The sequence below is a fragment of the Sphaerodactylus townsendi genome, linkage group LG15, assembly GCF_021028975.2.
Source record: "Sphaerodactylus townsendi isolate TG3544 linkage group LG15, MPM_Stown_v2.3, whole genome shotgun sequence".
In the NCBI taxonomy this organism is placed as follows: Eukaryota; Metazoa; Chordata; class Lepidosauria; order Squamata; family Sphaerodactylidae; genus Sphaerodactylus; species Sphaerodactylus townsendi.
In genome coordinates this window covers 3,256,382-3,282,110 of record NC_059439.1, presented here as the reverse complement: position 1 = coordinate 3,282,110, position 25,729 = coordinate 3,256,382, and the positions used below count along the sequence as shown (strand labels likewise).

General features: G+C 53.3%; 2 protein-coding genes across 2 annotated transcripts in view; both read right to left on the bottom strand.

The window, feature by feature from the left end:
- Nucleotides 1-25,729, bottom strand: part of KCNH6 (potassium voltage-gated channel subfamily H member 6) — a 534,004-nt gene that overhangs the window by 86,129 nt on the left and 422,146 nt on the right. The window lies entirely within an intron of this gene.
- Nucleotides 22,912-25,729, bottom strand: part of ACE (angiotensin I converting enzyme) — a 67,535-nt gene continuing 64,717 nt past the window's right edge. Inside the window, 1 exon segment of the mRNA XM_048517069.1 lies at nucleotides 22,912-25,039. Within this exon segment, the coding sequence (XP_048373026.1) occupies nucleotides 24,849-25,039 (191 nt within the window). The 3' untranslated portion in view covers nucleotides 22,912-24,848.

The window sequence follows — 25,729 nt, the reverse complement described above, 5'->3', positions numbered from 1 at the left end:
GTTCCTGTGTTGTGTGGCGTGGTGCTGTGTTCCACAGCCCCACCTAACCATGCACAAAGAAAAGCTACATCTGAAATGCTTGTGGTTGGCTTGTGGTTGGCTTGCGGGGACTTAGCTAAGCCCATTCTTCTATCAGAACTCACCCCACCATTGATGCTACTCAATGAGAGAGGCTAAATGGAGCTAAAATTGGTCCACCAGCAGAGGCATTCCTCCCATTGGGCAAAGTGGGCAGCTGGGCGCCACCTGCTGTGAGTGGGCGCAAAAACTGCAGGTTCGTTTGTGGGATTTTTTTGTATTTTCAGTGTTTTTTCCGTTTTTGGCCTGCAGAGGGTGCATTTTTTAGGCTAGCAGCACCAACATTTCCAGGATTTTTTGGGAGACTCTCCCGATGATTTCACCCAGGTTTGGTGAGGTTTGGTTTAGGGAGTCCATGGACTCCCAAAGGGAGTGCCCCCATCCCCCATTGTTTCCAATGGGAGCTAATAGGAGATGGGGCTACACTTTTAAGGGTCCATAATGTTAGACCTCCTGAACCAAACTTCACTAAACCAAGATGCTATCATCAGTAGGGTCTTAATAATTGCACCCCTATCTTAATAATTGCACCCCTGACAACAGGTACCCTCTAAATGTCCCCAGATTCTCTTTTTAAATCCACTCCCTTCTTGCCAATGCTTGTTTTCTTTCTTTCTTTTATTCCCTCAATGCCTAATAAAGGTTTTATTATTATTATTATTATTATTATTATTATTATTATTATTATTATTATTGTTGTTGTTGTTGTTGTTGTTGTTGTTGTTGTTGTTGTTGTTGTTGTTGTTGTTATATCCACCCCCTTTGGCATGGATTTAAATGGAGAATCTGAGGTCCCCAGTTTTAACATTGAAAGGAATGCTGTTTCAGGGTGGGGAGAATCCCACCCAAAATAGCACCACTTTCAAAGTTATTTAAACTGGGGACCCCAGATTCTCTCTTTAAGGTGGATTTAAAGGGAGAATCACAGCTCCCAAGTTTAAATACCATTGAAAATGATGCTGTTTGGGGGTGGATTCCAGCATCACTGTTTAAGTGGGGAGCCCAGATTCTCCTTTTAAATCCACCTTAAAGGGAGAATCTGGGGATTCCCTAGTTTAAATAACATTGAAAGTGATGCTGTTTCCCCAGTGGGGGACTGGATACAACACCATAAAATGTTTTCATAGCAGTACTGAAACATTTTGAAAGCATTTTGAAAATGTTTTTCAAAATTATTTCTGCTATGTGGCATGGCCCATTGCTATGTTCAGATTTGTGAGTTGGGGAAAGTTCTATAATGTGATGGTGACTGAAATGACCTGGTGGAAAAAAATCATTGTTTGGTCACTTGGGGTGGGGAGGGTGGCTGCCCATGGGGGGCATCAAACTCAGGTTGTGCCCAGGGCTCCAGTTTGCCCTAGGTACACCTCTGTGTCCTGGTTCTAACTGTTCCTGGAAAAAGCAAATCTGCCCACAGTCACACATACTTTGATAACAGCCAAACTAGTCTACTGTAACACATTGTCTATGGAGCTGCCCTTGAAGTCCTTTCAGAAAATTCAACTGGCATAAAATGCATTTGCGAGGAAGGCTCTTATATGGACGAGAGTTTGAACAACCCTACAAAACCAGCAGTGTTTCAAGTGGCCTCCATTTTGCTCCTTGGCTCAAGCTACAGTATGGGTTTGGCGTCACGTTGCTTAGGAACCCACCACCTGCATGGCTGCCTCTTCCTACATCTCAGACTACCCAGGCTCCAAAATACATGTAGGAACCACCCTTACCTAAGGTCAAATTGGCTGGGACTCAAAGGGTCTGTTAATTGATCAGTCCTGGACTGTGTGCTGCTTAAAGATGAGATGAGCCCCATGTTGTTTGTTTTGTCCCATGGAGATACATGTTTACCAGTGCTTGCAGTAGATTCTACTTGAAGAAGATTGAGCTGATAGGACCAACCAGAGAGAATGACAGGATAAGAAAGGACCCTGCTGCTTATTTTCATACTTAACTAGAGTTCACTGTTGGCTGCAGTCTGTCATTGCTTACTTGGAACTAGAAGAGCGTCTATCATCGCTTGACAGGGGAAATCAAAATGGCAGGGTAGTCATCAAAGCCACCATTTGCCTTCACAATTCCAAATCTGGACCATGGATGGTGCTACCAAGAAAGACCCTCCAACTGTTATTAAGCACAGTGTAAGGAGACAATGTAGCATGAAGAAGTGATGATGCGGAACAAGATTTTGAAAACTGAACGAGGAGAAGTATGGCGTAGGTATAGGTTTTAATGGGGTGGTTCGGGGGGCGTGACCACACGTTCCCAAGCCCCACCCGTCTCAGTGCTTATAAAGCAGCTCTCCGGCGCCAGAGATGGCAGACTCCCCTGCCCCCCCCCCCATCAGTTGGGCTCCCAGCCGGCAGCCCCTTCTGCCCTCCCCTCCAGGCAGAGGCATAGCTAGGGAAAATGGAGCCCGGTGCAAAATCTGGGCGGCCGCTGTGATGCTGGAATCCACCCCCAAACAGCAGCACTTTCAATGGTGTTTAAACTAGGGAGCCCAGATTCTCCTTTTAAATCCACCTTAAAGGGAGAATCTGGCCCCCCCAGTTAAAACAACATTGAAAATGATGCTGTTTTGAGGTGGATTATCCCCCACCCTGAAACAGCATCACTTTCAATGTTTAAACTGGGGACCCCAGATTCTCCCTTTAAATCCATGCTGAAAAGGGTGGATTTAAAAGGAGAATCTGGGGAAATTTGGAGGATGCCTGCTATGAGGGGTTCAATTGTTAAGATAGCAACACCAAACTTTCAGGGTATCTTCTGGAGACTCTCCTGATGATATCACCAGGTTTGGTGAAGTTTGGTTCAGGGGGTCCAAAGTTATGGACGCTTAAAAGGATAACCCCTTCTACTGTTAGCTCTTATTGGAAACAATGGGGATGGGGCATCCACTTTGGAGGTCCATAACTTTGGACCCCCTGAACCAGACTTCACCAAACATGGGTGGTATCAGCAGGAGACTATTCTGATGATACCACCTAGGTTTAGTGAAGTTTGGTTCAGGGGGTCCAAAGTTATGGACCCTCAAAAGTGTAGCCCCCATCTTTTATAGCTCCCATTGGAAACAATGGGGGATGGGGGCACCCCCTTTGGGAGTCCATAACTTTGGACCCCCTGAACCAAACAGCACCAAACCTGTCATCAGGAGAGTCTCCCAACAAATCCCTGAAAGCCTAAAAACTACATCCCCTGCAGGCCAAAAACCGATTTTTTTAAAAAAATATGCAAAACACCCACAAACAGGGGGCGGAGCTTCGGACATGTAATGCGGGGTTTGAACCCAAGAACCCCCCCTTACCTACATCCTTGACAAAGGGGAATTGTGCTGTGTCTTTCAAAATGCTACATCTATGGCAAGGGTGGTGAACCTATGGCACTCCAGATGTTCACTGGCAGGGGCTGATGGGATTTGTAGTCTATGAACATCTGGAGTACCATAGGTTCGCCACCACGGATCTATGGCATGGATTTGCAGCAGGATTCAGAGAGAAAAACAGAAGTTCTTGTTCGACTTGAGGGAATTCATAATTAATGAATGGGATTCGTTGCCACTTGTTATGGCCTAGATGATTTCCATGGAATACAAGGTATTGGCAGTAGATGCTGATGACAAGTGAGAATGCCCTGCTTGTAAATGTCACTATGAGGAACTGGAGGGCTATCATTGGATGGTTAATTTGGCCCACGTTGGCTGGATATAGCAATTTAGATGTTGATAGAAATGCTCATTGGGGTGGGGAGGGCACACTGAGGTATGCTGTTGAGGCCAAGTGATGGTAGAATGTTATGGACCCTCAAACGTGTAGCCCCTATCTTCTATTGGCTCCCATTGGAAACAATGGAGGATGGGGGCACCCCCTTTGGGAGCCCATAACTTTGGATCCCCTGAACCAAACCTCACCAAACCTGGGCAGTATCATCAGGAGAGTCCCCCAAACAATCCCTGAAAGTTTGGTGCTGCTAGCTAGCCTAACCAATGCGCCCCCTGCAGGCCAGAAACCGAAAAACACTAAAAATGTTTTTAAAACCCACAAACGGGTGGGCGGAGTTTCGGACATGAATGGGGGGGTTGAACCCGAGAACGCCCCCTTACCTACGTCCTTGCCTCCACCTGAACAGTCTCCCCCCTTCCCCGTTGGGCCTCCTGCAGGTTAACATCTGTTTTAGCTTTTTAGAAACTTCTTAGAAATGTTCAAAACTTTAGTTTTAGAAACTTCTTCAGTGCTGCGGGCCCATTTGGAGGCTGCCTGTTTGGAGGCTTCCCCTAGGCCCTTTCCCTGCTTACCTTAAGCCCCGCACTACTCTCCTAAAGTAGTGTGGGGTCCAGCTGCACTCCCCACTTCAGGGGTGGCGAGAACGCAGCCCCCCTGACGCTGCCTCTCTTGTGCCCCCTCAGCGCGTGTAATTCCTGGCGCCTTTTCAAATGGCACCTTTTGATGACCCCGCACAGAGCGCGGGGTCATGGGGAAGCCGGGGCGCGCGCCAGGAATTGCGCGCGCTGGGAATTGCGCGCAGCAACCCTCCGACAAGGGTAAGTGGGGAAAGGGCCCTAATTCATCTCTTATTACATGTACAAAATGCATTCATCATCAGCACAGGGCAATTTTTCCAGTTACTTTTTACTTTGTTTCTGCCCTTGGCCAACATTGGAGGTGACGGAACATCTGACTGTGTTAAAGCTGCAATCCAAAGGGAGCTTGTGGAACTACTCAGGAGTAGGCATCTCAGATCTACATCCTAAAAGTTGACACCAAGCATCACTAGCAAATGCTGTGTTGCTCTCTTGCTCTCTGTCCTGAAATCCTTCTACCTAGATGAGGGAACACTGATGGTGGCTGTTCAGTACTGAAGAAGTTGCCTTGAATTCCAGAGCAGAGTTCCGAGTTTCCAGCATGTGGCCCTTGTGAGCTGCGGCTGCTGAAATCCAAAGCAGAAGACTACAAATATTCCCAGATCCTAGAAGGCTCTTGGCCTGTCTGCCACAAAGAGCTTAGGAGTATAAGGTCTTTGCCGAGGGAAACAGCATTTCTGAGCAGGGATGCTTCTGAACTTTTATGACAGATGTTGGCTTGAGGAGAACACATGGGTTTCCACCAAAACCATAGCAAACTTTGAGCATGTGTAACCCCCATGCTCAGAATGGGTTGACCCAGTAAGGGGTGGAGACTCAAAGCTGCAGAGCTCATGTAGTTTGGAGGAGACAAGGCTACCAGACTCGGACCTTGATTTGTATAAGCCCTTAACACCTTGTTAAGGTAACTGCAATGTTGTTGGGAACTAGTGGGAAGGTAGTTGTTAATTGTTGCTATGTTGTAAATGTTGGAGTTTATTATTTCAGGTTTTTTAATGTTTGTAATGGGTGAGAGTTCTCCTGGAAACCTTCATCATGTCGAATCCTGTTCATCAAGCCCTTGGAGTCTTCAGGAGCCAACCCACTTGCAAAGAAGAATTGGACTTGGCAATATCAGAAGACTGTAACTAGAAGGACTTGAAAACGCAACCTGAACAGGACCTTGAAGTGTGATGTTAAATGTTGATGTTTGGTGTTATATGTTAAGAAAGTAAACCAATTTTGTTTTAAAAATTTGTTGTTGCAAACTCATTCCAAGTTCTGCTCCACAGAACCCACAGATAGAGGTTACACATGCATTAATACCAGCAAGATATTTGGGTTTACAACCCAATCCTCAACATGATTCAGAAGCAAGAAATCTCTGTGGAGTTCAGTGGGGCACACTTTCTGGTCATCTTGAAGAATTCCCTTCCCTTTGTTGACGTGTGGAGAAAAAGTATTTAGTTTTCAAATTACACCCCCCAACCCACCCTCCCTGCAGCTGGACGGCGCACACCTCCAAAGGGATTCTCCCCAGCTGGTGGGCTGATTCACCCACACAGCTCTGGTTCAGAATGCAGATTGCAGTGGATGGATCCGTGGGCAAGTGTAAAATTCAGCTGACCTTTGACAGCCCAGTGGGAACTCTATGGGGAAGCAGACCACATCTAAAAGTTGTGCTCCTGTGTGCCCAGCAAGGATGCCACAGTTGTGCCCCCCTGCTCTGCCCCAATGCCCTTGGCTACAGCGGCGCTTACCGAAGCACACCCCCATTTTACAGCCGGTTCCCTCTGCCTGCTTGCAAGCATTACTGCAAAGAAGCCAGATGGGTTCCGTTCCATGAATCTTGGCAAAGGCACCAGCAGCGGATTAGGTTGCTTACCAATATTTTAGTGAATTAGGGCTTAAAGCAGGGTGGATGGGCCTCCGAGCGGACAGCTGCATGTGTGTGTCTCTGTGTTTGGGCAGGCGGGGGGCGGGGGATGTTGATTTTTAAGTTGGTAGCACAATTCTGTTACAGGGAAATAGAATTAAAAGTCCTGAATTGTAACCACAGGCGGACTGGTGAGAGTCACGTGGTCTGGAAGGGATCTCCGGGCAGCTATAGGAAAACAAGCTCTGGAGAGTGAGGGAGGCTGGAGAGAGGCTGGTGCTGCTGCGTTGCCCTCCTCCGGCACTCTCAGACCAGCCAGCGGCGCCCCGCTCCGAAGGCCCATCAAGCTCAGACAATGCCGCATTTGCTAGAGTTTTAATTTGTGCTCATGACTACCTTGTCACGACAGATAACAATACCACCCAGCAGATCAAATTAAACTCCTTCCAGACTCCAAGAGACACAAACTTGCCAGATTAATTAAACAAACACGTCCGGATTTTCGTTGCCTTCAAGAGACCCATAAAAAGAAGACAGATGCGAAAGATTTAATAAAAGTGCCAGGGTGGGAAATTATTGGTGAATCCAGATGTAATGCAAAAAGGAATATGGTGTTGCTATTTTAATGGTTGGAATATATCTGGGAACAAGGGACACTGGACATTTTCGAAATAATAACAAAAAATAAACTGTGGCAAGATAAACAGAGCGAAATTTTGAAGATATGGACAATATATGTGGACTGGATGAAAGAAGCTGGAGTCAATGAGGAGATATGGGAGAAGAGATTACAAAGAATGAACTTACTGCTGTTTGTTTGATAAAACTATGAAGAAAATACAGGGGGGAGGGGGGAAAGGGGGAAAATGTATTGTTTGAAAACGAATGAAGAAGAGTATTAATATAAAATGGAATATTCAAATGATACAATAAAAAATTGTTTAAAAAAAATTAAACTCCTTCCTCCCAGCCCCCAAATACCTATTGAAATTGAAATATGTTAACACACACACACCGCCTAACAACACAGGTACGTTAGGAGAAAGAAGCAACAGAAAAAGTCGAGGCAGCCATTGGCACGTGGAAAAGACAAATCCCATGAGATCGTTGGGGGTGGGTGGGGTGTATCTGAATGCTACAGAATGAGCTTAAGAATCACAGACATGGGGGCTTCATCCTGACCTAATCTGAGGCCCACTTTGTGGCTGTATAAGCCAGAAAGTTAGGGCTTCCCATACCACCACGATCTGAAGCACCCAGTCTAAAATGCTCTGGTCTCTGTAAAAATCGCTGTCCGCTAGAAAGTGGTGGCATGAAAGAATGGGCAACACATTCAAGAAAACTACGTCCCCCATGAGACACAAAACTGCCGCAACCTCTTGCTCTTCTGAAACTCACCCAATGGGTGCAGCCACAGATAGACACACAGTCATTTATGGTACTATTAAACTGCAGATTCACTCATGCACCGCAGGCCGTCTAAAAGGGCAGGCCCGTCTCACTTTCCACAGTCAGCAACCACGAAGCACATTCTATAGTCCCACGCATGCTGTGTTTGTTCGGCTTCTGTGCGTTCACTCTTCCTCTCAGTGGAAAACACTGGTTCCGTGTCTTGGGGGCAAAACGGGATATGCTGCCCAAACTCACTTTCTCATGCCAGAATAGGGGCTTTAATGACTTGACATCCTGGCCTCAGAACCAGGGCAACGGCTGCTGTTTCCCCTGCCGGTTGGTGGCAGCTGCCAGCATTGTATCCTCTTCCTCTTAGCCTCCCTTCTTCCCCAGAGACTCAGACGCCCCTTCCGCACATGCAGAATAATGCACTTTCAATCCACTTTCACAACTGTTTGCTAGTGGATTTTGCTATTCCGTACAGAAAAATCCAGCTGCTAAGTGGATTGAAAGTGGATTATTCTGCATGTGCGGAAGGGGCCAGAGGCTGTTTTCAGAGTTCAGGGGTGCCTGAAATCTATATGGTTTCTAAAAAGGAAGCCTCAGCCCTCCATTTGCATGACCTCAGCAAGCCATTTAACAGTAGGACGTTTGGGAGAGCATCCATTCACAGGGTCGCCGTGAGTCAGAAGCAACCTGGTGGCACTTCACACATACATTTCTACCCTGATCCTCAGTCAACCATTGGACTCTGTGGGGCAGCGCTACACTGGCTGATCTCATCTCCCCAAGGTCAGGGACACTTGGAGAGAGGACCTCTGCTTGGCGCCCCCTAACATGTGGAGGGGAGGCCTCGAGGGGAGAGCCTCTCTCCAATGTTATTCAACATCTATATGTGCCCCCCTTTCACAGCTGGTTCAGAGTCTTGGGCTGGGATGTCACTAGTATGAGGATGACACCCAGATCTTTCTGCTGAGGAATGGTTGGCTGAATGCCACCCCAGTTGTTTTGGCTGAGTGTCTGGGGAGGGTATGGGGAGAAGGTTGGGTCAGGACTGCCCAACAGCATTCTGACATCAGAACTGGGCTTGCGGTAACTGAGCCATTTTGCTGATTTATTGTGAATAGCTCGATTTGGAGGCGATAGTGTGTGTAGGGGGGGAGGTATTACCCATCATGATTCACTAGGCCTGGGGTCTGCAACCTGCAGCTCTCCAGATGTTCATGGACTACAATTCCCATCAGCCAATTGGCCATGGTGGCAGGGGCTGATGGGAATTGTAGTCCATGAACATCTGGAGAGCTGCAAGTTGCAGACCCCTGCACTAGGCAATGCTGAATCTGGGATCAGGGCTAGGTCAATCTTTAACAAGATAAATACCCTGTACAATTTAAAATTTTAATTCTTACAACCAACAAGGGCTTTTGCAAAGCTTGTTGGCAAATGCAGTCAAGTGTAATCTTGACTTGACCAAAAATGAAACTCACAAGATATCCCAGGCGTGCTGGGCTCGAAAACTCTGTTCGTTTGGAAGGGGAAAGGTCAGGGGGCATGTCTCTTCATACGTTACAATCCATCTTTAAAAATCAATAACTGGAGCCCTCTTCTCCAAAGGCCAGGTTCGCAGGGCTAGCAAACGGAGAGTCCCTCCCCTCCTCCATTCTCTGGCGGACTGATCTGGCCTCCTGATGGCTCCGGCACCTGCCCTGATGTCCGACCGCCCTTGTGGCTGACTGGACATCCTTTCCTTATCAGTCTCCTCCTCTTCCTCCTACTGCTAAGCTGTGCCACTCTGTTTAACCCACAGGAAAGAAGCCAGAAGAACTTTGGAGCTGAAGTTTTGCCTGGAGGCAAAGTTTTAAGTGAATGGAAGTGGGGGAAATCGCAGCCGGATTCTGGAGACCCAGTAAGGTTTTCAAGGCAAGAGATAGACAGAGGTGGTTTGCAGTTTTGCCTGCCCCCGTGTAAGAACCCCAGAGGGCTCCAATCCAAGTCCTAGCCAGGATCGACCCTGCTTAACTTCAAAGATGAGATAAACTACCCTGGACAATCCAAATCCTATGGGTTAAATCCTCCAGGGTTTTATAATGGGTGGAGGAATTTGCACTCTACTCTGTTACCTTTCCCCTCTCACTGCAGCCTAAAATGCCCGCAGAAATCTTGTTCTTTAGAGCAAGGGGAGGGGGGCATTTGAGGCTGTAGCTCGAGGGGAAAGTCAGAAAGTTGAGCTCCGTAAGTTCAAGTCCCTCTGCCCACAGAAAATCTCTGGAGATCTAATCCACTCTGCTTTACTACTGGCAAAGTGCTGAGGTGGGCACCTTTACCTGAAAGTTTTGTTGCATGGGTGAACTTATAAACTCTAAAACTGCTGGGAAATTGCACATAAATTCCCATCGTTTTCATAATTGTTTCTTTTCAAAATGCCTCATTTCCCTCTGTTTCAGTTATTAGTCATGTTCATTTTCTTTGTTTGAATGTTTATTCAATGCCTCCCACAACAAAGATTCAAGGTAAATGCACACACACACACACACACACACACACACACACAGAGCATGTGTGAAACTGCAACTGCAACCAAAAACCTCAAGCCACACACTGAAGCACTGAGAAGTGCTCGAAGTCCACATAGCCTTTGCCACTGACTTGAAGGGTTTCTGAACAGTGGCCACGAAGGCAGATGCCCAATTCAGAAATACCTCTAAAATTCAACTTTTTGCTTCAGGCATGTAGGTAGGGGGCGGTTAACGGGTTCAAACCCCTCCCATTACATGTCTGGCTTGCTCGAAATAATGCATGAAATGGAACAGCTGGATAGTTGTCACGGAACCCACCCCATAAAAAAATCTATATCTACGGCACTGTCTTGCTTGTAGAGCGGGCAAAAGCGTGAGCTGGAAATCCCAGGAAAACATGCAGTCCCAGGTAATCGACAGGGCCCAGATCTGCCCATTCACATCTAAATTTGCAGATGATTGGTCTATTTTTAAGCAAACCCTGAACATAATCCCGCTGCGTCATGGACCTTATCTTGCTTCGCTTTGTGGTATGGAACTTTTATTTGCTCAAATACTGCATGGGAACCAGATCGAAGGGGAAATGTTGAACGTAGTTAAGGCAAGCAACTCCCAACACCCACACAATTTTTTGTTTTAAAATAAACCCCACCCTGATTGTTTTGTATGGGAATGAGAAATTACCTCTCATAGGGAAGAGGTATCTCTCAGGGATGCAGCAGAGATAGAAGAAGAAGAAGAAGAAGAAGAAGAAGAAGAAGAAGAAGAAGAAGAAGAAGAAGAAGAAGAAGAAGAAGAAGAAGAAGAAGAAGAAGAAGAAGAAGAAGAAGAGATAGAAGAAGAGAAGAGAAGAAGAAGAAGAAGAAGAGAAGAGAAGAAGAAGAAGAGAAGAAGGGGAGGGAGGGAGGGAGGGAGGGAGGGAGCAGGGAGGGAGGGAGGGAGCAGGGAGGGAGGGAGGGAGGAGGGAGGGAGGGAGAGGGAGGGAGTTTGGATTTATAATCCCCTTTCTCTCCTGTAGGAGACTCCAAAGGGAGCTGACAATCTCCCTCGTCCTTCCCCCCTCACTAACAAACACCCTGTATGAGGTACTTAGGTGGGGCTGAGAAGAGAGCTCAAAGAGAAGCTGTGACTAGCCCAAGGTCACCCAGCTGGCATGTGTGGGAGTGTACAGGCTAATCTGAATTCCCCAGATAAGCCTCCACAGCTCAGGTGGCAGAGCTGGGAATCAAACCCGGTTCCTCCAGATTAGATACACGAGCTCTTAACCTCCTACGCCACTACACCACGGCCTCCCATGCACTGCAATCTTCATCCAAACAGCCCTCCAATGTTCTTTACCATTTGGTGCAATGCTTAGGACAGGGGTGGCCAACCAATGGTGCTCCAGATGTTCATGGACTTCAATTCAGTTCCAATTGGCCATGCTGGCAGGTGGGGGTGGGGGGGGGGGGGGGGGGGGGGGGGGGGGGGAGGGGGGGGGGGGGGGGGGGGGGGGGGGGGGGGGGGGAGGGGGGGGGGGGGGGGGGGGGGGGGGGGGGGAGGGGGGGGGGGGGGGGGGGGGGGGGGTTGGGGGGGGGGGGCGGGGGGGGGGGGGGGGGGGGGGGGGGGGGGGGGGGGGGGGGGGGGGGGGTGGGAGGGGCGGGGGGAGGGGGGGCGAGGGGGGGGAGGGGGGTGGGGGGGGTGGGGGGAGGGGGGGGGTGGGGGGGGCGGGGGGTGGGGGGGGGGGGGGGTGGGGGGGGGGGGGGGTGGGGGGGGGGGGGGGTGGGGGGGGGGGGGGGTGGGGGGGGGGGGGGGTGGGGGGGGGGGGGGGTGGGGGGGGGGGGGGGTGGGGGGGGGGGGGGGTGGGGGGGGGGGGGGGTGGGGGGGGGGGGGGGTGGGGGGGGGGGGGGGTGGGGGGGGGGGGGGGTGGGGGGGGGGGGGGGTGGGGGGGGGGGGGGGTGGGGGGGGGGGGGGGTGGGGGGGGGGGGGGGTGGGGGGGGGGGGGGGTGGGGGGGGGGGGGGGTGGGGGGGGGGGGGGGTGGGGGGGGGGGGGGGTGGGGGGGGGGGGGGGTGGGGGGGGGGGGGGGTGGGGGGGGGGGGGGGTGGGGGGGGGGGGGGGTGGGGGGGGGGGGGGGTGGGGGGGGGGGGGGGTGGGGGGGGGGGGGGGTGGGGGGGGGGGGGGGTGGGGGGGGGGGGGGGTGGGGGGGGGGGGGGGTGGGGGGGGGGGGGGGTGGGGGGGGGGGGGGGTGGGGGGGGGGGGGGGTGGGGGGGGGGGGGGGTGGGGGGGGGGGGGGGTGGGGGGGGGGGGGGGTGGGGGGGGGGGGGGGTGGGGGGGGGGGGGGGTGGGGGGGGGGGGGGGTGGGGGGGGGGGGGGGTGGGGGGGGGGGGGGGTGGGGGGGGGGGGGGGTGGGGGGGGGGGGGGGTGGGGGGGGGGGGGGGTGGGGGGGGGGGGGGGTGGGGGGGGGGGGGGGTGGGGGGGGGGGGGGGTGGGGGGGGGGGGGGGTGGGGGGGGGGGGGGGTGGGGGGGGGGGGGGGTGGGGGGGGGGGGGGGTGGGGGGGGGGGGGGGTGGGGGGGGGGGGGGGTGGGGGGGGGGGGGGGTGGGGGGGGGGGGGGGTGGGGGGGGGGGGGGGTGGGGGGGGGGGGGGGTGGGGGGGGGGGGGGGTGGGGGGGGGGGGGGGTGGGGGGGGGGGGGGGTGGGGGGGGGGGGGGGTGGGGGGGGGGGGGGGTGGGGGGGGGGGGGGGTGGGGGGGGGGGGGGGTGGGGGGGGGGGGGGGTGGGGGGGGGGGGGGGTGGGGGGGGGGGGGGGTGGGGGGGGGGGGGGGTGGGGGGGGGGGGGGGTGGGGGGGGGGGGGGGTGGGGGGGGGGGGGGGTGGGGGGGGGGGGGGGTGGGGGGGGGGGGGGGTGGGGGGGGGGGGGGGTGGGGGGGGGGGGGGGTGGGGGGGGGGGGGGGTGGGGGGGGGGGGGGGTGGGGGGGGGGGGGGGTGGGGGGGGGGGGGGGTGGGGGGGGGGGGGGGTGGGGGGGGGGGGGGGTGGGGGGGGGGGGGGGTGGGGGGGGGGGGGGGTGGGGGGGGGGGGGGGTGGGGGGGGGGGGGGGTGGGGGGGGGGGGGGGTGGGGGGGGGGGGGGGTGGGGGGGGGGGGGGGTGGGGGGGGGGGGGGGTGGGGGGGGGGGGGGGTGGGGGGGGGGGGGGGTGGGGGGGGGGGGGGGTGGGGGGGGGGGGGGGTGGGGGGGGGGGGGGGTGGGGGGGGGGGGGGGTGGGGGGGGGGGGGGGTGGGGGGGGGGGGGGGTGGGGGGGGGGGGGGGTGGGGGGGGGGGGGGGTGGGGGGGGGGGGGGGTGGGGGGGGGGGGGGGTGGGGGGGGGGGGGGGTGGGGGGGGGGGGGGGTGGGGGGGGGGGGGGGTGGGGGGGGGGGGGGGTGGGGGGGGGGGGGGGTGGGGGGGGGGGGGGGTGGGGGGGGGGGGGGGTGGGGGGGGGGGGGGGTGGGGGGGGGGGGGGGTGGGGGGGGGGGGGGGTGGGGGGGGGGGGGGGTGGGGGGGGGGGGGGGTGGGGGGGGGGGGGGGTGGGGGGGGGGGGGGGTGGGGGGGGGGGGGGGTGGGGGGGGGGGGGGGTGGGGGGGGGGGGGGGTGGGGGGGGGGGGGGGTGGGGGGGGGGGGGGGTGGGGGGGGGGGGGGGTGGGGGGGGGGGGGGGTGGGGGGGGGGGGGGGTGGGGGGGGGGGGGGGTGGGGGGGGGGGGGGGTGGGGGGGGGGGGGGGTGGGGGGGGGGGGGGGTGGGGGGGGGGGGGGGTGGGGGGGGGGGGGGGTGGGGGGGGGGGGGGGTGGGGGGGGGGGGGGGTGGGGGGGGGGGGGGGTGGGGGGGGGGGGGGGTGGGGGGGGGGGGGGGTGGGGGGGGGGGGGGGTGGGGGGGGGGGGGGGTGGGGGGGGGGGGGGGTGGGGGGGGGGGGGGGTGGGGGGGGGGGGGGGTGGGGGGGGGGGGGGGTGGGGGGGGGGGGGGGTGGGGGGGGGGGGGGGTGGGGGGGGGGGGGGGTGGGGGGGGGGGGGGGTGGGGGGGGGGGGGGGTGGGGGGGGGGGGGGGTGGGGGGGGGGGGGGGTGGGGGGGGGGGGGGGTGGGGGGGGGGGGGGGTGGGGGGGGGGGGGGGTGGGGGGGGGGGGGGGTGGGGGGGGGGGGGGGTGGGGGGGGGGGGGGGTGGGGGGGGGGGGGGGTGGGGGGGGGGGGGGGTGGGGGGGGGGGGGGGTGGGGGGGGGGGGGGGTGGGGGGGGGGGGGGGTGGGGGGGGGGGGGGGTGGGGGGGGGGGGGGGTGGGGGGGGGGGGGGGTGGGGGGGGGGGGGGGTGGGGGGGGGGGGGGGTGGGGGGGGGGGGGGGTGGGGGGGGGGGGGGGTGGGGGGGGGGGGGGGTGGGGGGGGGGGGGGGTGGGGGGGGGGGGGGGTGGGGGGGGGGGGGGGTGGGGGGGGGGGGGGGTGCCAGCATCACAGTGGCTGCCCATGGGGGGGGGGGGGCAAAACAGGCTCCATTTTCTCTAGCTACGCCTCTGCCTGGAGGGGAGGGCAGCAGGGACTGCCGGTTGCTGGCTGGGAGCCCAGCCGGTGGGGCGGGGGCAGGGCGCGGAGCAGGGGAGTTTGCCATCCCTGGCCTTGGAGAGCTGCTTTTATAAGCACTGAGGCCGATGGCAGGGCTTGGGGAGGTGTGGCCATGCCCCCAGGGGCGGGTGGGGGTGTGGCCTCGCCCCTGAACCGCCCCATAAAAAATCTATAACTATGTCACTGGTCCTTCCCCACTAACCTAAACGATTATAATAAAATCAGATGAAACCTTTGGGTAGGGGAGTGGGCCGGCGACACCTGCTGGTCAGAAGAAATATTACAACAGCCCAATTTCAAATACAGAGTTAATGAAAAGACAGTGCTCTGCCCCACACTGAGGGTCAGTCTCCTTTGGGGCAGAGTTTCAGTTGCAGTCACGCTGAGGCTTAAGGCACAGCAGATTTCAGAAACCCCGCAGTTCCTGAGAGCAGAGAAACCCCCAAAGTTTTCCCTGGCTTTGGGGTTTCTGCTAATCCCAGTCTTTCCCCCCACTCCTCACAGGCATTTCTGGGGGACAAACATCCAGCTTTTAAAAAAAGAAGTAAAAATAATGAGTCCTCACAATACTGATATGGAAGAATATTGATATAAAAATTAAAGGGATTTTAAAAAACAATGGCAATCTTGTGAATTACTTTGAGGGTTATCTGTGGAAGGAGCTTGGTCAAGGGAACTCCCTCTGTGGTAGTGATAGCGGAGCCAGAAGTAAACCTGTTCCACTTCTGGACCTTTTGTCTGATTAAGGATTAAACTATGTTCTATTTTTGTGTTAGTTAGGTAGAAGCCAAATGTATTAGACAGGAAATATAAGTTTCTCTGTATCTGTGACTGCATGGATCCTCCTGGGCTCAAGGCAGGAGTCCACCCCGGCCCCACCTGAGCCTGTCCTTTCACGTGTAAAGGTCCCTGATGGGCGCACACAAAAGAAGATCTCGGGGAAAGCGCCTCGCCCTGCCAAATCCCGTCAGCAGGCAGATAAGGGGCCATCGTCATCAAGCTCCGTTTCCTGACCCCGAACACCTGGAGGACCCTTTGTGATTCTCCCGCCAGGGCATACGTCATCGCCTCGCCCTACTCTGGCGCGAAACCCAAGAAGGAGATGCCTATCGAACTCTGATTGGTTCCTGCATGTTGCAAATGCATGATTGGTTGTTTTGAATTTTGTTAATGAATGGTGGTGGGCTGTCTTGAGTTCTCCCAGGCTCCCGACAGGAGAAAGTGTATTTAAGATGTTGTAAGGCTGCTAGGCAGCGCAGTGTCCTTGCGGAACGGAGGTGCTGACACTTAGGTCAGCATCTCAATAAACCTTCCTTTTATTATACTCGTCGTGTCGGGTCTTGCTTGGGTTCCTGGGCGCTGCCGAGAGCTGGGTACCTTGGAGCCTGTAAAAGTTACCTGAGCAGCGCGGTAACAGCTGTGGCCAGAATCAAACATGGGAAGCTGAGCCTTGGTGTGGTTTATTGGGTCACCCTCTGCCTCTCATCTCAGCAGGCTCTGGAGAGAAGTGAGTCAGGAACACAGACTCCCCATCAGATCTGGGCAGCTGGCCCTTGGGGCGTTTGGGGCATCTGGGGTGTCTGGGTTTTCATCTTGCCTCCCCTCCTTTCTTCCTTTCTTCTTGTTCCACACACTCCAACCACTCCACTCTCCCACCATTCCAGCCCCACTCACCTAGCCTCCACCTGACTTCCCTGCATCTACTTCAGACAAGCTTTTTCTCAAAAGATGGGGACGAAAAGCCCAGCGGGACACTTTGTGCGTGTAAATAGAGAAACAGACCCCACTGCAACCTCACTGCAGAGCAAGGAGCCTCGGAGTAAGCACTGCATGCATAACGGGCCAATGTGGATCTACATGGGGCAACAGGCTGGTTTTGCCATGTGTCTATGTTTTAACCCTCTCTCCTTCTCACCATCCTTTTTACTTCCTCCTGATTGCTTTCTCCTCTCCCTCATTCTCAGAGCATGTTGAAATTCAGAAAAGTCCTGTTTTGCAAAAGAGTAGTAGTAGTAGTAGTAGTAGTAGTAGTAGTTGTTTGGATTTATATCCCCCTTTTTCTCCTGTAAGGAGACTCAAAGGGGCTTACAATCTCCTTTCCCTCCCCCCCCTGCTCCCCAACAAACACCCTGTGAGGTAGGCAGGGCTGAGAGAGCTCAGAAGAACTGTGACTAACCCAAGGTCACACAGCTGGTGTGTGCTGGAGTGCACAGGCTAATCTAGTTCCCCAGATAAGCCTTCATAGCTCAAGTGGCAGAGCGGGGAATCAAACCCGGTTCTCCAGATTAGAGTGCACCTACTCCTAACCACTACGCCACTGCTGCTCTCAGTATTGATGGCAGGATTTACTTAAGTGTCTAATAGTTGGTTCATAATTAAGTAGGGAAATGACAGGCTGCCTACAAAATAGAGCAGTCAGAGCACATTCAAAAGCTCTGGAAACCAGGGAAGAAAACGTTCCCCTCCTAGATCTGTCCCCAAAGGATAAGAGTTTGGGCATTCATTTTGCCATTTTTACACAATCTGTTGCTGATAAAATGTCTCAACCACACCCCGATCTTAGCGCTCATTTGTCGGCAGATGGAGCAGTAATCTCGTTTCCCGCATCTTGAACCCATTACTCCTGGTCCTAGTCTGTGGAGCAGCAGAAAACAAGCTTGCTCTCTCTCTTCAACATCACAAGAAAGGAAGGAAGGAAGGAAGGAAGGAAGGAAGGAAGGAAGGAAGGAAGGAAGGAAGGAAGGAAGGAAGGAAGGAAGGAAGGAAGGAAGGAAGGAAGGAAGGAAGGAAGGAAGGAAGGAAGGAAGGAAGGAAGGGCATGTGTTACCATTTTGGTCGCCCTCCTCTGGACCCGTTCCAGCTTGTCAATATCCTTCTTGAATTGTGGTGCCCAGAACTAAACACAGTATTCCAGGTGAGGGGTGATCAATGCAGAATAGAGAGGTACCATTACAAGGGAAGGAGGCAGCTGTCATGGTGCATACTCAAAAATTCCAGATTCTCCTCACTTGGATTTCATTGGTGATGAACATCTTCACAGTGGTGATCCTCAGTGGTGATTATCATGTGAACTAACTGAAGCAGAACTCAAAGTATGACTTCCATACTGATGAACACTGGCAAACAATGAAAGGTTGCAAAGATTCGTCTGTCGTAGCAAAACAAAAATGCGACATCTAGAAGGGCTTTTTCTGAGTCAGAGCTCACTTCATCAGATACATACGTGAAGGAACATCACACTCGAAGGGCACGCGGCTGCTTGACTGCTTCCCTGCCAGAAACTTCGCTCTGCCCTGGACAGACGCAGCTTTATACTGCTGACTCTGCCTCCAAGTGGACTTTGGAGGGCCACGAGGGCCATCAAGCCCAACTCAAAACAGATGGCCATCCAGCCTCTGTTTAAAACCTCCAAAGAAGGAGACTCCACCACTCTCCAAGGCAGTGAATCCCACTGTCCAACAGCCCTGACGGTCAGGAAGTTCTTCCTAATGTTTAGGTGGAATCTCCGTGTCCTAGTCTCTGAGGCAGCAGAAAACAAGCTTGCTCCCTCTTCGACATGACATCCCTTCAAATATTTAAATATGACTATCATGTCACCCCTTAACCTACACTTCTCCAGACCAGGAATATAGGTATAGATTTTTAATGGGGGGGGGCTCGGGGGGCCACACCTCCACTCACCACTGGGGGTGTGGCCACACCCCCAAGCCCCGCCCCAGCCTCGGTACTTATAAAAGCAGCTCTCCGAGGCCGGGGACAGCAGACTCCCCTGCCCCTTGCCTAGGTTGCAGAAAAGCCCGGCACAAGCCATGGGGATGGGCAGGAGAGGGGAGGTCAAGGCTTGGTATGAATGACGTTAGGAACCCTTTGTGTAAGGGGCAAGGGGAGGCGTTGATGTAGAAAGTCTCATCATACATCAACAGCCTTCTAGATACACATACTGGATGTTGAGGGATATCAGAGGTTCTGACAGATGTTCAGATAGCTGAAGAGAAAGTAACCTGATACTGGTACAAGGTTACAGCCAACCCAAATGTCGACAACATGGGCCCTGTTGAGCTATCAGAAGTTGTTGTGATTGACCAGCAAGCAAAGATTCCCTAACTGTCCAGAAGCCTTCCTCACAATGCAGTTGTGCACAGCTGCCAGGCAGCCCCTCGATCGATTGTGTGAGTTGTCCAGTTGACGCTGCACTTCTAGCCCTGGAGCTTTTACAACTGTAATTTATACTGCTATAGCTTAGGGAAATGGAAGTGTGGAGTTCTTACGAGGGATATTTTACTCCCCCCCCCCCCCAACATGCCAGAAAGGCATTTTGGTCTTAGGCCCCTTCCGCACACGCAAAATAATGTGTTTTCAAACCACTTTCACAACTGTTTGCAAGTGGATTTTGCCATTCCGCACAGCTTCAAAGAGCACTGGAAGCAGTTTGAAAGTGCAATATTCTGCATGTGCGGAAGGAGCCTCAAGTGATTTAAGAGAGGTGGAGTTGGGCGGCCACTGTTGTGAATAGCCAGCGCTCAGCAACTCTTGTTGCTGATTTAAAACCCCACAGGTTTAAGCAGAACTTTATTGAATGGAATCTGAGTGGCTTCCCACTGCTTAGGAATGTTCCAGGGTCAGCTTCTGTTATTTCAGTGCACAACCATTGCTTGCTAGTCCACAGATGCTGCTCACAGGCAAGAGACATTTCCATGGACATTTCTTTTGCATCTGCTCTTAATCCTCCCGGCCTGGATTTAAGAGCCAGGAGCAGGATTAAGCAATGGCATTTCCTGGAGCCCACTGATTAAGAGACCCTTTGGGGCAGAGCGGCTGGGTTGCCACCATATGGCCGTTTCAGCAGGAGGACAGCAGGGCCTTCGAAGCCTGCTGCTTGTACTTCAGCGGAGCAGCAAATGGCACGCCCAGCAAGGCACCAGCAGAGGCTTGGAGCTATTGGAGAGAGGCCCAAGAATATCCTCACCAGGTATCCTCACCCGCAGCTCTCGACGTTGCACACCTTGCCCAGCAGCAACCACACCAACATTGCGCCACGCTCATCCATACATCACAAAAAGATGAAAGTTGTGGATCCCGCTGTCCAGAGCTGGGCTGAATAGAATCTTCTCCGAAGCAGAATTTCATAGTGAAAAGTGCCACTTTGGGAAGCAAGACGTTTCCTCTCATTGAGAGGAACTCTGGGTGGAAGCAGAAAAGGAGCTGGCAGAAAGCCAAAGTTGAGCTGTGCTTTGCGGTGGGGGGGTGGAAGGGGAGAGGTGGGATCCAGCAGGTTCTCACAGGTTCCCGAGAGTAGGTTACTAATTATTTGCGTGTGCCGAGAGGGGGTTACTAATTGGTGATTTTGCCACGTGATTTTGGCCTTCGTTATGCCCCTCCTCTCAGCAGTAGCGCGCAGAACTTGAAGCAGTGTAGCAGGAGGTGCACAGACGTGCGTGGCAGCCTGCGCCTGCATGCATTCGTTTGCTGCCCAAGTAGAGGCTGCATCCTTGCCACAGCCCCACCCAGGAATGCCCCGCCCCCAGAATGCCCGGCAACGCCCCCGTCATGCCCTGCCCCGCCCCACTGGCGCTACGCCACAGTTTGAATCCCACCACCATGGGAACCTGCTACTAAAATTTTTGGTTCCCACCACTGGGGGGGGTGTATTCTTAAGGTCAAATTTTTAACTGTGTGCATTTTTGGAGGGCTTGTGTGTTTGCTTTTTGAGGGCTTCTGGGGCTGTTATTTGTGTGTGTGACAGTTTTTCCTTGTCCTGGCTGTGTCCTTGTCTCAGGCTTCTGAGGGGTGGGGCTTCTGGTGAGTCACCACCTTTATTTAACTGCCATTCAGCTGTCTTCAGCACTCTCATTGCGCTACCTCAGGGTGGTTTTTTTTTTCAGTAAGCAGTAATTTTGGGGGAGACAATAGAAGGTGAGATAGAGTCTGGACATGGGGCAAAGGCTCCAGACACTAAGTCTCATTCCCTGGAGCTCAGTGAACAAGTCCTTGATTAAATAGGCAAGAGGTTATGGTGGGTTTTCTGGGCTGTGTGGCCGTGGTCTGGTAGATCTTGTTCTTAACGTTTTGCCTGCATCTGTGGCTGGCATCTTCAGACGTGTATCACAGAGGGAAGTCTGTTACACACTGTGTCCAGTGAAAAGGGAATGTTTTTAGTGGAGTATATATTTCCATGCCCCAGGGTGGAGAACCAATCAGTAAATGTTTGGGTGGAACTTGCTATGCAAAGGTGTGGTTGATAATATTGTATTGCGGGTGGGGTTTTTCAGTCCAGGGAGTGATTCACATTTGCATTCCCTGCAGCAGCAACAGTGAATGTAAACCCTGTGTCTGGGTGAAGTCCATTTTCCATGAACCTAGCATGCCCTTGGCCTTTGATTCTGGTGTTTTTAATTTTGTTTAATTCTCAGAGTCTCTTCTTTCTTGTTTAAGTTTTCTTGGTGTTTATGGATTTCAATGGCATCCCTGTGTAGTCTAACATAGTAACCTTCCAAGTTGTCCAGAATTTCGATGTTTTTAAAAAGGATGTTATGTCCAGTTTTGTTTAGAGCATGTTCTGCTACTTCAGATTTTTCAGGATGGTCAAGCCGACAGTGTCTTTCGTGCTCCTTAATACGAGTCTGAATGCTGAATTTTGTAGTTCCAATGTAGACCTTTCCACAGCTGCAGGGTATGCGATAGACTCCTGCAGAAGTGAGGGGGTCTCTCTTGTCCTTTGGTGAGCATAGCATGTGCTGTATTTTTCTAACCCTACACCAATTGTGTCATGAGGGCGACCAGGGTGACAAGGAGGCTGAATTGTTCAAAGCATCTCTGGTTGAAAAGGATGGTCGGTTGTGGTCATGGTCTCACATATACATTCCATAATCTCAGACAGAGGGGCTCAATTCATGTCCAAATTTTGGAGAGCTAAAGAGACTTATAAACACCATGCTGATAAAAAAAATGCAAACGTTTTGAGGTGGGGGATTCAGTGTATGTCTCCAGTAAGAATCTACGTTGGGCTCAACCCAGCAACAAGCCGGGTCATTATTATTTGGGACCTTTCAAAGTTGTGCATATCATTACTGAGGTGAAATTGCCTGAAACCTATTGGTATGTGCACCATGTTTCATTCCTGCCTCTTTAAACGGGCGCCTCCTGCCAACTAGTGATACTTAGAGGAGGATGTGTCTCCTGCTCTATTGGAGTCACGTTTGTATTGTGCCCATCTGCAGTATTTGGTCGCTTGGAAACACTTCCCTGCAGGGGAGAATGAGTGGGATGACGTTTCCGATGTTCGGGCCCCCCATTTGAGTTCTATTGTAAATATTCTCAAGGTCCTGGTGGCCCCTAGGTTATCATTAGGACAGCAGCATGTCATGACCAGTCCCTTTCTGATTTGATCCTGCCATGTCTCCCAACCGGGACATGAGATCTTTCTCTCCTCCCCGCACCCAGCTCCTTCTTAATTACTGTGGTTGTACTTTCTCACTCTATACTTTCACTTCCCAGGCAATACATTATCACCTCATTAGCTACCTGCTGATGTAGTTCTTGTGGTAGTGTGGAATGCAAGGGGAGACTGCATTGTCTCTGGATCCTGGGACTGGAGGGGTGCCATCCCCCTTTGTGAACTGGTAGTCAGGGGTGGTTTTGTGTGACTTGGGGGCATGACATGGGGTACAATGGAGGACACTTTGTTGCTTATGCCTCAGTTCTGGCAACAGAAGTGTAAATGCTTATTCCTGACACTGTTTCCTAATAAAGTAATCACCCGAATACAAAGTCTCGTTATTAAATAGTCCAGAGACACGACAAATAGCACATGGAACCCTTCCTGGGAAAATCTGAACCGCACAACCACTCGAGCTTCCTTGGTAATGTCTAGGTGAGGCTAGTGCAATTCTTTGTTTGTAGGGATGCTTCTGAAGACTGTTCAAAAGCTCCAGCTCATCCAAAAACAGTATCTAGCTTAATAACTCATACTACTACAACCACAGACCTGCACCAGGATTTTTACTGGCTGCCAGTTTGTTAAAAGATTTCCTCTATGAAGCCTCAAACAAAGGAAGATCCTACACGGCTTCTGTTCCACAGCGTGTTTAAAATGGCAGGATGACATCTTTAAAAGGGAAAAGGATCAACATTTGTGAATATTTTAGACAATTTCCATGGCATCGATAATTATTATATTTTTGCATCGTTTTTTATTTTGTATTACAGCTTTATTGCATTTTCATTCCACAAACAAAGTAAGTGCGCATTGTGCTCCAATTGAGTAATTATTTGCTTGTACACGTTCTATCATTTTTCTGTTCTCCAATTTCACAATCTAGTTTTAATCATTTGCACGGATATTCTGTTTGTATGTATTTTTGTATTTTATTCCATTGTTGTTTCAAAAATTGCACCGTCTACCCTGAGTCTGAGCCAGACAGGCCAACTATTTTATTTAATTTGTCGTGCACCTTTCTCATGGGGATTCGAGTCCGATTACAGTGTAAACCACAACAAGATGAGATGCCTAACTGGCTGAAAGGCAATAATTTTTAAAGTAAATAAATACAGGACTAAAAGCAAAGCAAAAAAGGTAGGTGGGCATTATTTCCCTGTGCTGAGCATTTCCCCATGTGGGGGGGGGGGGGAGATGCAAACTCTTCTTCCCCTCCCACTTTAACCACTGCGTTACTGTTGGCCAGCATAGCTGCCTTAGATCATCAAACCACATGAGGTGTTCACAGCAGATTCCTGAGTGGGTCAGCTTACTGCACAACAGCTGGGGTCTGAGTCTGACCCGTTCATGCATCCTTAAAAATATATTCCTGGAAGTAAGTAACACAATGTGCAAAAGATAACCTTGGCCGTTTCCCCACTTTTAAAATGACGTCGGTTTCATCTGGTCCAGGACCTTTTTAGCGCGAGGCTTGTGATCCCGGGCTTCCCCACTGCCTTGCGCTCCACGCGGGGTCATTGAAAGGCGGTGTTTTGAGCAGCGCCAGAATGACCCGCGCTGAGGGGGCGCAAGAGCAGCAGAGTCGGGGTGGCTGCGTTGTTGCCGCCCCTGTAGTGGGGAGTGCAGGTGGACCCCGTGCTACTCAGCGAGAGTAGCGTGCAGCAAACAGTGAGTGGGGAAAGGGCCCGTGTTAGTAGGTGACTGGTATTGTTTCTTCATACACAAAATGTTTCTTGCTAAGATGATGCGTGGTTTGTATCACAGTGTCTGCAATGATTCATTTCACAAATAATAGCAGAGCAACAGAATTTGGGGAGATTGTGATTCGTTTTAATTTTCACCCGTGCATCAAACAGTCTTTAACAAACTGTCCGAAGCAAACAACACCCACAGCCACACCCAAACCCCTTTTCCAACTTTTTGGAGCCTCTGCAGCATTTGGTGACACTTGTCGTGATGGCTTTGGGCAATTCAGCTAGAAGTAAACCTTTCTGCAACTGAACGTAACAAAACCTTCAAAGGCCCGCTCAGAAAATGATTCGATGCCATTTGTTTTTAATCCCAAATGTAATGACTGTCCCATGTTTCATTCTTTATCTTCCTCCTCCTCCTTTCGAGAATCTGAACACTTCCAAATCATGATACTCTCTGCTTTGGCTGTTGCATAGTCAAAAAAGATATTTGTTTGTTTGTTTGTTTGTTTGGTGCTTTCATGAGCACAATTGCCCTGCTTATACAAGGCCGCAGCTTACAGTAGTACACGCAACCTGGGTCCGTGAGCACAGAAATCCTTCATGCCTTGAAAACGAGGCCCAACAGAAAGGTTCACGCCCAGAACCCAGGCCCATAGATGCAGACCTGGTAGCTGTACAACAACTGCGCAGACATGAGTTGTGGGAATACATATGTATTCACACAGAGTATTCACACTCTCCCCAGACTCATGGGAACACAAACACAACAGCCATACTTTAGATACACACAAGCCATGTGCCTGCCTACATACATTCTTTGGAGGTATGCATTCATACACGCTCACACAGTTATTAGGATTACAGCACCCAACTTTGTACCGGAAAATTAGCTCCGTGACACGCACCGCTCCTCCCCTGATGCCTCTGCACACTCACAGGGCAGCACAGCAGAGGAAAGATGGAAGCCATCCGACTCATTTCAACTCCATTTCAAAGGGCGCTTTCAGGGCCCTGTTCCTGTCAGAGAGGAACCTGACCCCCAAGACTAATGTGGCAATGAAGAAGACCAGCATAATCCCAAGCAAGACCCACAGGCCCACGGCTGCTTCGCTGCTGTCCAAAGAAATCCCCAGGAAATGGACTCTGTCGTTCTCTTGCACTTGGCCTGCGTGAGAATGGAGAGAAACACAGATAGGAGGAATAGCATCCAGGGCTTTGTCTTTAATCAGAGAGAATTAGTCGTAATGGGCGGGGGGGGGGGACGAAATAATTTCAACCCCCCCCCCAACCCCTGATCTAGTCTAGCTAAGTCCAGAGGCGGGGCTACCAGGGGCAGGGGGGTGCGCCACGCACTGGGCACATGGCTTTGGGTCACGTAGGGGGCAGAAAATCCCCCCGACCCCTCCCCTCCCCTCCCGTCGGTCGTCCGCTCAGCTCACCCCTGCCTCCCGACACTTACTTTAACAAACAGAGCAGGTTGGAGAGGAGGCCTGCCTGTGTTCCCTTTCAGGCTGCAAATGGCTTGGTGGGAACTACATTTCCCAGGAGACCCTGGGAAATGTAGTTCACACCAGGTCGTTTGCAGCCTGGAAGGGAACACAGGCAGGCCTCCTCTCCAGCCTGCTCGGTTTGCTAAAGTAAGTGGGGGGGGGGGTTTGGTGCTGTGGGGGAAGCGCCATGGGGGGTGTGAAAAAGCTAGAGTGTGCACCGGGCGCACTCTGGCCCAGCTACGCCTCCGGCTCAGTCTCATTCAGACCTTTAGCATAACTGGCCACCATGCAGGCCAGTTCATTGGAGGACACCATTGACAATGGAATGCTATTTGTCTCCCTGCACGCCTCCTGTCCCCACCTCT